This window comes from Phascolarctos cinereus, unplaced genomic scaffold (assembly GCF_003287225.1).
Source record: "Phascolarctos cinereus isolate Bilbo 61053 unplaced genomic scaffold, phaCin_HiC Scaffold_5;HRSCAF=322, whole genome shotgun sequence".
NCBI lineage: Eukaryota > Metazoa > Chordata > Mammalia > Diprotodontia > Phascolarctidae > Phascolarctos > Phascolarctos cinereus.
In genome coordinates, this window is record NW_027555958.1 from 445,182,549 (window position 1) to 445,197,053 (window position 14,505).

Here is a 14,505-nt window from a genome sequence, read left to right on the forward strand (position 1 = left end):
ATATTTCTTCTCTTTGTCTCCTGTTTCTGTATTTCTTTCTGCTCATGTATTTCTTTCTCTCTCTCTGTCTCTCTCCCTCCTCTCTCTCTCTGTCTCTCTCTCTCTCTCTCTCTCTCTCTCTCTCTCTCTCTCTCTCTCTCTCTCTCTCTCTCTCTCTCCCTCTCTTTCTCTCTCTTTCTCTCCTCAGTTGACTAGAGAAGCCCAACAGGTCAGCTAGCTCTCTGTCCCATCTGCCTCTGCCTCTCTCAGGATGTCCAGCTCAGACAGACCCTCAGGGGAGACAGATGTCCGGCAGCTCCTGAAACTCTACCGAACGGAGATCTCTATGGCGGTGGATGACACTTTCCCACTGCTCCACGGCCTGGCGGATCATGACGTCATCACAGAGGACAAGTTCAAGGTAGGAGAAGGGAGACTTTGAGCCTTGCATTTTGGAGCTTTAGGCCTTGAGGTCTGCAGGTCTCTCACACCTCCTTGTGCCCTGATGCTGGATGAAAAACCTATGAAGGAAGCCTGCTCCTCACCCCTCCCATCCCCAATCATCAAAGGTGAGTTTGATGCTGCCACTGCCCATTCAAGGCCTAGGAGGTTCATGTTGGGACCCAGGCTCTCCCCACCAGGAGTCGAGGGGGGTCAGCCCCACTTGCCCTTGGCTAAGTTCCTTTCCTCTCTGGGCCTCAGTTTCCCCAGCTTTGGAGGCTCAATAGCCTCCAAAGTCATTTCTAATTCAATGGTTACAAGATAGGGGAAAATTGGGAAAAGATGCCCAGACTTTCCCATGCCCATTGCGATGCCATACGTGCTTCCTTTTAGGAGACTCAGAGTCTAAGAGAAAAGGACGGCTGCCACAAGGCCCTCCATGCCCTGCTCAGCTGGCTCCTGGGGAGGGACTCGGCGTCCATACGCAGCTTCTGGACCGTGTTGTTTAAGGACTACAACCTGGAGAGATATGGGAGGTTACAAGCCATTCACAGCAGCTTCCCCAAAGGTGAGGGGAGGGTGGTCTGGGGGCCTCCCTCTGTCCAGATGACTGCCCTGGCAGTGCCAGCTCCTGTCTCACCTCTATGGATCCTGGCTTCCTCCTCTACATGTGAGGGGCCAGAGGAAGGGGAACTATTCCACCAGAGAGCCCTGCCTGCTCCCAGCTCACTTGGAGGTCCCTTGTCTCGCAGATGTGGACCTCAGCCGAGGCCACAAGGGGGAGGAAACCCCCAGTCAGCCTGAAGGTCTCAAGCACCCACAGACTCCAGGGGAAGAGGAAGGGCCTTGAAGAAAAGGAGTCCCCTCAATCAGCCTCCCAGTCCCTCAGAAGTGCTTCGAGTCCGGGTGGGTGACAGAAAGATTCTTGAACGTGCCTGGTGGTCCCACGGCCCTTTGTGGCCCTGCTGCCCTAGTCCCAGGTCCTGGTTTCCCTGGTGGTCCATCCCCACCTGATGTGAGCACACCCTGCCTTAGGAGGCTCTGTCTACAGCTATGCAATGCTCAGGTCCCACTGCCCCCCACCTTTTCCCCATTAGACCCAATCTCTGCCTAGGAGGCAATTTACCTTCTTATTACTATGCAGGGCCCCCCCACAAGGTGAAGCCCCTCAAGAAGCCGGAAAACCCAGAGCCCCCACGCTTTCCTCTGGGAAACGGTGAGTGAAGCCTCTTTGAAGTGTACCCTTTCAAGAGCTCCTGTGGGATACTCCCACTCCCCATCCGCCATGACCAGGCCCATGCTGGGTGTGAGAATCCTCCTTCAGGGGTGAGGCTAGACTGAGCTGGTACCCCCAAATGTCTGCCTGCAGTACCATGGTTGGGGGGGGGAGCAGACAGCAAGGGCTTTTGAGATAGCTGTGCCCCATGGGCCCTTAACCCAAGTCACCAACACACCCAGGACAGCTCATGTTTGCCAAGCTCTTTACAAACATGGCTTCCTTAGGTCCTCACTATGCCCATTTCACAGAAGAGGACATTGAGGTTCAGAGAGATTCAGCAATAGTCACAGAGTCATACAGCTAATAAGTGTCAGTTTCGAAGCTCAGGCAGTTTGAATGAGGATGGGGGTGGCAGATAGCTAATTCACATTCTACAAAAAGATGTTGCAGGTTATTGTCAGGAGAATCATTCTCTATTTCTGAATTCACCTTTTTTTTTTTTTGGCAAGGCAGTTGGGGTTAAGTGACTTGCCCAGAGTCACACAGCTAGTAGGTGTTATGTGTCTGAGGCTAGATTTGAACTCAGGTCCTCCTGACTCGAGGGCCAGTGCTCTATCCACTGTGCCACCTAGCTGCCCCTACCTTGTTGTTAGTCACTGAATTGAGCACTGGTTTCAGTGAAAACTCATTTGAGCATAACTGAAGAGTGTGGACCCTGAGGAGAGCAGGCATGGGCCAATCCTGGGCAATCTGACTGATGTCCATCCTCCCCAGACCTCAGTTCCTTGCAAAATGAGCAGAGCTTGGTGGCACAGTGGATAGAGTGCCAGGCCTGGAGTCAGAAAGACTCATCTTCCCCAAGTTCAAATCTGGCTTCAGATACTTACTAGCTGTATGACCCTGGCAAGTCACTTAATCCTGTTTGCCTCAGTTTCCTTATCTGGAAAATGAGCTAGAGAAGGAAATGGCAAACCACTCTAGTATCTCTGCCAAGAAAACCCCAAATGGGGTCCAGAAGAGTCAGACGCGACTGAAAAATGACTGAACAAGTGGATTGATAGGCAGTGTGTGGAAAGGAATGATGTCTCCAGGGCATCCAGTCTGAAATGCTCAATAGTCAGCCTGTCAGTCAATAAGCATTTATTAAACATAAACAGAATCTAACAGTGTTCTTGACAGACAAAGACAGAGAGGAAAGAGAGACAGAGGCAGAGAGAGACAAGACAGAGAGACAGAGAGAGAGAGAAACAGAGACAGAGAGAAACAGAGAGAGAGGGAAAGAGATGATGAGGATGAGGATGACAATGATGATGACAATGATGATGATGACGATGATGATGACAATGACTATGATGATGACGATGACAATGATGATAATGATAAGTAACTTAGGAGAAAGCTGTTTCAGCTGAATGCTGAGGTCAGCAGCCCCGTCACAAAGGTGGGAGAAGTGAGAGAAGAGATACAAACTGTTGGCAGCTTTTTTAGGAGTCCAAGTGAGAAATAGAGGGGAGATAGAGGATGATATTTAGCAGGGGTGGTAGAGTCTAGGGAGGGGTTTTTGAGAAAGAGGGAGACATGGGCATATTTGTAGGCAGCAGTGATGGAGTCAGTAAATGAGAAACTGAAGATGAGAGAATGGGCATCTGCTAGAAAAGATAGAAGGGCACGGGATTAAGGATACATGGGAAAAGATTGGCCTTGGGGAAGGGGTGTTAACCTCTTCATAACAGACAGGAATAAAGGTGAGGGTGGGGGATGCTGCCAAGAGGTTGTGAGAGGAGGAAGAAGGGAGGAGAAAGGGAAGGTCTTGGTAAATGGTCTCAGGTTTTTTTGGTAAAGTACAAGGTGAGTTTCCAGCTGATAGGGTGAAGGGAGAGGGTCCAGGGAAAGAAAAGAAGGTTTAGAAAAGCTGCTGAGGTGAGTGAGAGAGTGAATCAATTAAAGTATAAAAGAATTGCCTTGCTGCAGTAAGAGCCAAGCTGATATTACGTAAAATAAAATTGTTATGAATGGGTCTGTGATTTTCTCCAGCATCATTCTGTAGTACATAAGCTGGGCTGCAAGCCTCGAATGGTGGGAATGATCCAAGACTGAAGCTTGACAGGGCAAGATCAGAAAAAGAACAGGGCGATGGACTCAAGAGAAGAGGGTGGTAGAGAGATGAGCCGGTTCACCAAGGAGTCAAAGGGGAAGAGAGGAGGGTGTAGCCATTGCAAGAGTCATGGGCTAGGGAAGAAATGAGGGATGGAGGGAATTGGAGATTGCAGTGAGGATGGAGGATAGGAGTATGATAGATGTAGGGGGAGATTGTGCATAGAAAGCGTTCAGATCAGGTACATGCTTTAGTGCAGGAGCAGACTGACAGGTGTCTTATCTCTTGGCCCCACAGGAATTCGGAGTGTGTCTGCATCAGTCCAGAGGGCTGTGGCTGTGTCGTCCAGTGAGCTCCCAGGCACCTGTGGGGCAGTGGAGGGTGTCCTTATCAAACAGGTGTTTGAGTCAGGTAGATTTTTGTGGGGGGGCAGGGCCTGAAGAGTAACTGAAGCAGGAGGGATGAGCCCCTCTGGCCATCTTGTCCTTAGAGCCAAAGAGGGGGAAAAGGGTCTGGCTCTGAGCTGACGGGGTGGCCGGCCACTAGAGTCATCCTGCATCAGACCTGTGACCAAGAGAGCTGACATGGGGACAGAGTACCCATAGTGCCCAGAGGGGGCATGGCCCCCAATCCAGCCCTCACCTGACCCCAGGCCTTCCTTCCAGGAGGCTCCAAGAAATGTATCCAAGTTGGGGGAGAGTTTTATACACCAGGCAAGTTTGAGGAGCCCAGCGGAAAGAATAAAACAAGAAGTCCAAAGCCACCAACACGAACCAAAGCTACCCAAGCACCCCAAAACATAAGGCCTGCGGAGGTGAGGTTAGCAGCCCCTGTCCGAGTATGCAGTGTCTTACTCCCCTCTCACCTGCGCTGCCCAACAGCAGCCCCACTTCAAGGGCCGAGGGCGCTGATCAGGAGCTGGGAAGCCTCAGGGGCAGTCCCAGAGCTGCCTGGGAGGAGAGGTTCACTGAGCTCCTGGAGCCCCTCAGTGACTTCCAGGTCCCCGACCAGAGACCATCCCTGCTAGGGCCTGACAGAAACAGTGTGACTGTGGGGGCAAACAGCACTCACCATTCTCAGGACTCCCTTGGCCTCTCCTCATCCGTGTGCTGCCTCTGAGGCCCCCAAGGCCACCTTGGGCACCACTAAAGTTTCTCTTTGTCCCCATCACATCTGCAGCCTGGGCACCACAGCGGGTCTTTTCACGGAACTGCTAGAATGACGGAGCTTTGCCCAGTGCAGAAGGCAATGACTTAGGGCAGAGCACACCTTCCGATGGGTGAGGACCCTCTGGTTTTCCACCTCCAGGGCAGAGCAGAGCTGCAGCTGAGCCAACAGAACAGCGTGCCTGCTGCTCCAGCCCAGCCCCCAGAGCTGCACATCCACCAGGTAAACCCAGGCTCCCTCCTTCCCCCTCCCCTTTCTTGTCCCCTTCTCCTTCTCCCCTACCCTGCTCCATCCACCAGGCTTCCCAGCCCCTGGCAGAGGCGAAATGGGTTGGGTTCAGGTGCAAAGAACAGCGAGGTAAGTGAGTCTAACAGAATTCTAACCTACTCTAACTGAGGGGCTGGAAGGACATTGGAGAGCCCCGATAAGGCCCAGAATGGGCATGACTTCACGTCGAAAGATGGCAATTCTAAGATTGGCAGTGACATCCCCTCAGGAGACCTACACTTTAATTTGGATGAATGGCCATTTTCAAGAATCTGAAGGGCTGTATTAGGAAGGAGGGATCAGCTTTGTTCCACTTAGCCCCCCTCCCCCAGGGCAGAGCCAGAAGCCTGGAGAGGTGGGAGGGGAAAGCTGCAGCCTGGATGTCAGAGAAGACTTAACAATGAGAACTGTCTCAGCGTGGTGTGGGCTGCCTGAGAAGGGGGTGAGCATCTCCTCCAAATGCAGGCTGAGTGACCCCTTTCTGAAGGATACAGTAGAGTAGACAGCCTCTGAGTTTCCAGCTCTGACATTCTGTGATGGGGGGGCAGAGGGAATGAGTTATTAACAGGATTATGTGAGCAGCTCACCGCTTTGGGAAGACCCTGAAGGGCGGTAAGGCAAGCTGGTGGGCACGGGCTCCCAGGCGAGAAGAGATGAGGCTGAAGAACAGGACATGGTTCACTGGGTTGGGGGAGGAGGTGAGATGGACCCCTTAGACCATATGACCAAGCCTGCGCAGCCCTGCCCCTGCTGCCCCAACAGATTGGGTTCTCTGGCTCAGACTTGTGCTTAAGCAGGGAGGAGGGTACTGGAGCAGGGAGCAAGACTGGCTTTTCGGTTCCTCCCGGCTTTAGAAGAATGATGATGAGTGTGCTGTGTGCAGAGACGGAGGGGAACTGATCTGCTGTGACGGTTGTCCCCGGGCCTTCCACCTGGCCTGCCTAGAGCCACCACTGACAGAGATTCCCAGGTAGGAGCCCAAGGGAGCCAGAGCCTAGGAGGTCCACAGTCCCCTGGCTCTGCTTACCAGGTCAATCCCATGCTCAGAGAGCCTGGCAACTGGGAAGAACCTTGGACATTCCTTCATATACCTCCTCATCATACTGAGGAGGAAAATGAAGGGGGTGGGGTATGATTTGCCCAACTGGCCATGGTCCTAACCACTCTTTGGCATGACAAATGGGGGCTTGGGGGCATCCTAGGGTGAGCGTATCATCACAAGTCACCCTATAAACACCTCCCAGCCAGAGGGGGAAAGGCTTAGCTGGACAGCAGTGCATCTTGCCCAGAGGATATAGGGAGAGTTCATCTGAAGAAGATGGGCTGGGGGGTGGGGAGGAAAGAGTAATAGATTACAAGTCCAGTAGGCACCAGCACTATAATATGACAACTGAAAAGGCTAGTGAGTTCTTAAGCTGCCTCCAGGACCAGGGAGGAAGCGTTTGGCTGGCCTGTGCTCTGGTCAGACCCCATCTGGAGGCCTGTGGTCTGTCCTGGGCACCAGTTGAGAAGGACATTGATAAGCTTGGAAGTGCTCCAAGGAGAGCAAGCAGGATAGTCAAGGGTACCGAGTGCAAGTCACCTTGGGGAGCATGACAGCTGTCATCAAGTGGCTGAAGAGCTAACCTGAGGAGGCAGGTGGAGGCTTGTTTTCCTTGGGCCCAGAGGACAAAACCAGAGGTGTGGGTGTGGGGCCGTGAGGCCAAGGCAGGGAGGTTTAGCAATAATACAAATTAAGGCTGGATGTCAGAAACAACTCCCTAAGAGCCCAGAAGTGGAAGGGTCTGCTAAGGAGGTTTCTTTCTGGTAAGGGTTGGATTAGACACCTCTGGGGCCCCTGCCAGCCCTGAGACTATAATTCTGTGACCAAAAATGTCATTTCTAACTTCCTAAAATAGACAGTTTGGGAAAAGGGGGTTCTGGGAAACACTGGTAAATGGACTCTCCCTTCTCCCCCCTTCTCTGTGCTCTTCTGCCTGTTGGGAGACTCTGCTTCCAGTGGCATGTGGCGGTGTGGGTGCTGCATAGTTGGGAAGGTGCGCCAGGATGGGCATCCTGGGGAAGACAGAGCCCTCCACCCAGAGACTCTGGTATGCAACTGAACTGAGGCCCCTCAAATCGGCAGGGATGTGAGTTCTCTGTTCTCCCGCAGTTGCCTTGTCCATGGTCCTGATTATCTCTCCCCAAACCCAAAAGTTGGTGGGCGTCATAACCCAAAAGTCAGCTTGAGGATCGGTTTTCCCTTTCATTGACACTGTCCAAAATAGGTCATTTAACATTTAGAACTGGACATTCCTGTTCTTCCCAAGCAGGCTCTCCTTGGGCTGAGGCCAGCTAGAACACAGGCAAGGGACCCCCTCCAGGAGCCCACCCCAGGCCTAGAGGCTCCTTTCACCTTCAAGCAGCCTCTTCCCCCTGCTTCTTCTCCATCTCTGATGTCAGCACATCCTCTGGGCACCTGCCAGCCCTTGCAGAACTCAGGGCCCGAGAGGCAACAGGTGAGTGAGATTCTGCAAGGTCACAAGCTGTGGATTTCCAGTCCTTTTCTGCAGCCACCCTAACTCTCTGGGCTTGGTCTGGCTCCTTCAAGCAGCTTGGGCCTATCCCCAGCATTCTAGACCCTCCTACCTTTTCCTCCCTCTCTGTCGTTTCATCTGGATGGTAGTTTTAGGCAGCCAGCAGGTGCTGGCCAGGGGCTTACTAATGACCAAAGCAAAGGACAGTTAAACAAAGCCATCCCTTCAGAAGCTAGCAGCCCAGGCCTTTTAGACCCACAGACCCTCAGGGCTGTCATGGACTATAGCAGCCAGCTTGTTCAACCCACACCTGAGCCAGAAGGTCCTCCACTACATCCTCCACAAGGACGGATTCTTCTGCTCACAGAACTACAAGAGGGGGCACCCGCTACCTCCTAAGGCAGCTTGTTCCATTCTGGAACATCTCCTGGCTGATAGGTCTCCCCCTGGAATCCTCCAGGAGCCAATCAGGCTAAGCCCGAGGCCTCCAGCACAGGACAGCCTTTCAAATGCCACCAAGCTGTGGGGGAGAACTGAACTGACGGTGACAAATGTTGATTGATTGATTGACGACACAATTGGAATCCAGAAGAGTACTGGGCCAGAGCTAATAATAGTCTTCCTTCTGTCTTTATGTCCCCAGAGATTTAAAAGAGATTGATCTAAACTCTTACACATGAGTTTAAAAATCCAGCTTCACAAATATGAGAGGGGGGAGGTGTGACTGGACAGTAGTTCATCTGAATGAGATTCCAGGTTTCTGGGGACTTCAGATCTAACTGAAATTGCAGCTCAAGCTGAGGCTGCATTGAGAAGCATGGGGTCCAGGACAAGGGAGGTGAGAGCTGTCCTCTGCCTTGGTCAGACCACAGGTGAAGGGCTGTGGTCAGTTCTGGGCACCATAGTTTAAGAAAAGTAATGATCGCTGAGTTCAAATCCAGCCTCAGACACTTGACACTTACTAGTTGTGACCCTGGGCAAGTCACTTAACCCTGACTGCCTCACCAAAGAAAGCGAAAAAAAAAAAAAAAGGGAAAAAAAGAAAAAAAGGCATTGATTGGCTGGAGAGTGTCCAGAGGAAGACAGCCAGACTGGAGGGACCTAGAAACCTCAAATGGCATGCTCGGTTGGAGAAGAGGACACTAGCTGGAGGAGGAAGGGGTGAAGGAGGGGGAGAATGGGACCTGAGGACACTGACCACAAGTGTTGGAGGAGCAAGGATGGATGAAGACAAGGGATTAGGCTGGTTCTGTTTGGCCCCAGAGGAGCTATGGGTAGAAGTAGTCAAAGGCTAATGAAGGCTTGATTGAGGAAGGACTGGCCTCCCATGAGAATCTGTGCCCTGCCCCCGCCTCCGCTGCCAAGTGGCCCAAGCTGCCTCAGGAGGTGGTGGGTTGTTCCTCAGTGCAGGGCTGTAAGCCAAGGCCAGGTGACCACTTTTCCTGGAGAGGGCTCAACTGACCTTGGAGACTCTTTGACTATGACTGAAGTTATGCTTCAAGATGAGAAGCTACCAAAGGTTTGGTTTGTAGCATTATAAAGGATGTGGCACTGCCCTCCCTCCCCAGACCCCCCAACTCTCTTCAGGCTTCTCTTCCTAGGCTAGGACTAGCTTGCCTGTCCTTGCCCTCATGCTGGAAGCTCCAGAGGGCTGCTCACACAGCTACAACTCACCTCTCAGGCACCTAGGAGTTGAAAGCAGGCAGAGAAGCAGATGCAAAGTGGAGTGAGCTGAGAGTCCAGTTTCTGCCCTCTGTAAAGAAAAGCATTGGGAGGAGTTTGGTACTCAGCCCTCCAGTTCAGAGGAGAGAGGAGGGCGGTGATGTCAGTCAAGGCTTGAGTTAGCAGTGTGGCAGTCAGTTTAGAGCTTAACCTGGGACCACTCAGAACAGCAGATGCAATCTCTCCCATCCTTCTTTCCTTCTGAGGAGCTCTCTCAATCTGGAAGGGAGGGGCTGCTTTGATTCCATCTTCTCTCGGCACAGTGTCAGGCTGCTTTTCTTTATCTTTCACCCCAAATGTCCTTTCCTGGCCTCTTTTAGTAAGAGCAATGCACAGATAGAAAAGGAGGCAGTTCCTTCCATGCAACATCATTGTATATTGTGGAGTTATACCTGCAGAATTTCCCGAATGGGGGCCTCTCTGGGAGAGTGCTATGGTCTCAGAGACACAACAATTCACTGCCAGCTGTCTTTTTTCTGGCAGGCTCTCTCCTTGGAGGAGCAATCACAGGGAGGAGAGCATTGGCAGTTGGGGGTGAGATGGGAGGAGGGGGCGTGCTGTGCTGCCTGGCTAAAGTTCCTACGCTGCCCTCCTGGTGATGAGATCTCTCTGTAGCCGAAGCACTTGGCTGAGGAGAGGTGTGAGGTCTGCCAAGGAAGTGAAGACGTGCTTCGCTGTGTCCAGTGCTCCAGGGCCTTCCACTGGTGCTGTCATTTCCCAGCCAACTCCAGCAGGACAGGGTGAGTGAGGTCTGGGCGATGCCGCGCTGCTGGCCAAAGCAAGCCTGCTGGAAGGAAACCCTCGCAAGACACCACTGGGGACCAAGGAGGGACTTTCTTAGAGCCCCTGAGATCTCTGATCTCTAGGAATGTTGGGCACCTTAAGCACACCTCCTAACCTGCTAGAAGGAGGCTGAGATTTTGCCTTTAGAGATGCATTCCTTTGGGTGTCAGGCATTCACATCTTCATGGGAATCACTATGAGAATTTAAGTTAGGAAGGAAGAGATTAAGGAGTAACCTTGGAATTTACAGTCCAGAGGGAAGGACAGGGCCCAGTGGACATGATCAGGGACTGGGTTTGTATCAGGGAATGGGACACCAAAGTAGAGCGGAATGTCAGAGCTTAAAAAGACATCAGAGGGGCAGCTAGGTGGAACAGTGAATAGAGCTCTAGCCTTGGAGTCAGGAGGACCTGAGTCCAAATCTGGCCTCAGATACTTGACACATTCTAGCTGTATGACCTTGGGCAAGTCACTTAACCCTAGCCAAAAAGCAACCTTCTTGAGAAGTGGGAGAGATTTAGGAACTCAAATTTTTAAAAAATGAATGTTAAAACTTTAATGTAATTGGGAAATATTTAATGATATAAATAAAATTTTTTTTAAAAAAAGACATCAGAGTTGATCTAGGTTGTCCTGCAGAAACAGGAGACTCACCTGGGACAAACTCTTCAAACCTAGTTAACTTGGGCTTGGTAAACCGAGCCCTTCCACAGGAATGGAAACATTAATGTGGGGAAACCTGAGCCTCTGCTCTCCTTTGCCCCTGTGTGTCCTGCCACAAGCCCAGCTCACCCCACCCTCTACCCAGCCACGCAGGAAGCATCTCTACCTTCTCTGTCCTTTCCTCCTATTCCAGGGGGGTCGTCAAGTGCAAACTCTGTTCACAAGACCCTGCCCTCACTCCTGGAGAGGAAACTCTGAGCTCTAGCATCTCATCCCTGGAATCTGTGAAGGTCAGTGGGGCCCTCAGCCATTACCAAGTTTATCAATCTGCTGAGACTTCTTCCTAATCCTTGCCTATAGGCCTATGAAAGGTCTAAGAAATCCCTCGTGTGAACAAGGGCAATGCTAAGACATTCACTGTGTAGGTTCCCCTGATGCCCTCCCAGGAGCCAGAGGAAGCTTCAGGCTTTACCCTGCACATGGCTTCACAGGCCATTGTCCACTGGAAATGAAGGGAAGCTGGGAGGTTCAAGAATGGACCTTGACTAAAGTGGGTCCAAGCCTCCTTTCTGGAATTCAAGTTAATCCAGAAGACACTGATTAATATCTTCATTAACTGACAACTTTGTTGTTTTTTTGTTTTGTTTTGTTTTGTAGGCAATGGGATTAAGTGACTTGCCCAAGGTCACACAGCTAGTAAGCGTCAAGTATCTGAGATCAGATCTGAACTCAGGTCCTCCTGACTCCAGGGCCAGTGCTCTATCCACTGCACCACCTATCTGCCCCAACTTTGTCATTGTTCAGTCATTTTTCAGTTGTGTTTGACTCTCTATGACCTCATTTGGGGTTTCTTGGGAAAGATACTGGAGTGGCTTGCCATTTCTTTCTTCAGTTCATTTTACAGATGAGGAAACTGAGGCAAACAGACTTGCCCAGGGTCACACAGCTAGTAAGTGCCTGAGGTCAGATTTGAACTCAGAAGATGAGTCTTCCTGACTCTGGTGCAGGCACTCTATCTATTGTGCCACCTAGCAGCTCTTAACTGACCTAAATAACCCTATATTCAAACTGCCAGCTTTCTAGATTCCCTGACCCACAGGGCTCCCCAGACTTTCAAAGGGAATTAAGAACAAAGCCCCTTTGAGTCTGTGGAGCCAGCCCCAAGGTGGGAAGGGAAAGAGGGTTAGAAAAAGTAGCCCTCTCCCCTCCTGTGGCAGGAAGTATACACTGGCCCCAACCCCTCAGGACCAGAGGCTAGCAGTCCTCCAGGGAGGGCCAGGACAAGGGCCTCTGGGCAGGCTGCTAGCTGGGGTGGTGTCCTGGGAAAACATTTTGCCTTAGCCCTAACTACCACTTGAAACATGGCTAACATTGCCCTTCTCTCCAACCCAGGTGAGTGGAGATTCTTCCCGGAATGAGACCATTCTGAACAAAGATGAGCTGGACTCACTTCTGGGAGAGGTAACTGACCTGTGGAGTCCCATGTTAGCCCCTAGCGAATTCCACCTTATTGGATTTGACTCAGAGCCCTTTGAGATTGCCCTCAATCCAGACTGTCATCTCACATGGAGATGTGTCCCTTCTGTGCCTTCATCCAAGTCAGTGCTGAACACGTGAAATACTCCAGGTATCAGCACAGATCCCTGGGGCACTCCACTAGAGACCGCCCTTAAGGCTGAAATTGCTTTATTATTCTGTGAATCCAGTTCTTCAGCCAGGCACCTGCCTGGGTCACGTTCAGCCCTTCTACCTCTCATCCTCTCGTACATAAGACTTTGTGACATAAGGTCCTTGGACCTGATGATGGCTAAGGTTGCTTCCAGCTCTGAATCAATGCTCCCAGGGTACCTCTTTGAACTTCAGTCTCTGCACCTGTGACACGAGGGGGCTGGACTGAGGGGTCTTAAAGGGCCCTACTAGTTATATCCACCTAGTCTTCTTGGTATGGAGGAATAGAAAATTCTTACTGTCCTAGAACTTGGAAGTTCAGAGAATGCCTGGACAGTTCCTACATCTAGTTAGCTGTTGTTCAGGTGGGATGAGGTCACGGCAGGGCTGAAATGGAGGGATGGGTTAGAGGGAGGACCATGTGTCCTTCATGGTGCCCATGAAGATCTAGAATCATGGGATCCTACACTTAGAACTGGAAAGGGCCTTAGAGGCCCAACCCTCTCATTTTACAAAGAAGGTAACTGAGGCTGAGCATGGTTCAGTGAGTTGCTGAGCATCCCACAGCTACTGTGTCTGAGGTAGAATTTGCACCCAGGATTTGTCCCTGACTCCAAATGCTGCACCCTACCCACTAAGCCCTGGCTGCTTCTCAGATGGGGCTCCAACCCCCACTCCTAGGCTGAGGGTGCCAATGCTTTATCTATTAGGCAGGCAGCCTTTTTTGAGAGGGAGGCAGGTGGGTGGCATCACCTTTTCCCTGAACCCCCTGAGAGCATGGTGGGGCTCTGTCTTCCAGAATTCCTTTGATGGAATCCTACAGTGGGCATTCCAGAATATGTCACGCCCCCTCTCTGAGGCCCAGAGCTTTTTCTCTTAATGCCCTATAAAAATGGAGCCCAGCCAGCCAAGGAAGAACATAGACAGATGGCGGTGATGGACGTCTTGAGAGGTCCTGGGCTCTTTCCCACAAGCGTGTCCAGCAATCTGCAGATTTCTTGAGCACCCTCTGAATGCAGGAACAATGGCCAGTGTTTGGCTGTGTCGTGCCATGGGACAAAAGTACTCATTTACTTATTCAAGATTACTCATTTCCGTGCTTTTCGGGAGGAGATATGGGGGGAGGGGGAGGGGATGGAGTGAGTGGAAGAGACAAAGGTGGATGGCTGAGGAGGGAGGCACCACCTGATCCTGGATAAAAATCAATGAGACAAATAAAATAAAGGAATAAAAATCTGAGTCAGAGGCTCATGACGCAGGGGAGAGGGGACTGGCTTTGGCATCTGGGGGCTTCAAGGTCCACCTCTGACATTTGACCTCTGCATGTGACCCTAGACAAGTCACTTCACCTCTGGTGTGTGGGCAGCTTTACTGAGCAAGACATCAGTGGGTTGGAGGGCATTTCCACATGGTGATATCAACCTTCCTCTACTGCGTTTTGCATTGTACAAACTCACTAACTTCTCACCTGTGGGTCAGGTGCTGCTGAAAGGAATTGGTTTGAATACCTGCTCTACCACTTACAAACTTTGGGCACATAGCTTAACCTCCCAGGGGCTCCCACCTCCTCCTTGGTAAGATGAGGTCCCTGCCAGATTCACCTCCCATGACCCGAGGGCCCTGTCTCGGCTCAGTCTTCTAGAAGAAGAGGCCAGCAACTTCACCACATCTCTCAGGTTAGGGAAATGATTAACTGAATTGTGCTCAAGAATGAGCCTTACTGTGCACACAGGCCAAAATCTAGAATTCTTCCCCAGAGGCTTTGATGTATTTCCACCAACAAGAAGGTGTGAATGGTTCAAAGAGGAGCCAGGCACAGGATAGCTTTGTGGGGGTGCCACTGTCCTGGCTTCCTGGGGCCAATTGGCATTCTTGGCATGTGTCTGGCACCTCTTTTTTCCCCAGGGTGTGCAGCCTCTCCAAGGACACTGGAACCTGCTCCTCCCTAGACCCCTTCTCCAGTATCCACGGACCTCTCTGCCCTC

The 14,505-nt window shown here is 51.5% G+C and overlaps 1 protein-coding gene across 1 annotated transcript; it reads left to right on the forward strand.

Moving 5' to 3' along the window:
• Positions 1 to 250: 250 nt before the first annotated feature.
• Positions 251 to 13,716, forward strand: AIRE (autoimmune regulator). Its single transcript, XM_020975469.2, is given in 15 exon segments — positions 251 to 400; positions 814 to 988; positions 1,173 to 1,239; positions 1,241 to 1,326; positions 1,565 to 1,636; positions 4,032 to 4,145; positions 4,400 to 4,548; positions 5,043 to 5,123; positions 6,023 to 6,138; positions 7,168 to 7,258; positions 7,478 to 7,666; positions 10,022 to 10,146; positions 11,046 to 11,142; positions 12,245 to 12,313; positions 13,320 to 13,716. Coding segments are annotated over 15 exon segments (1,662 nt in total). The 3' UTR covers positions 13,401 to 13,716.
• Positions 13,717 to 14,505: the final 789 nt, after the last annotated feature.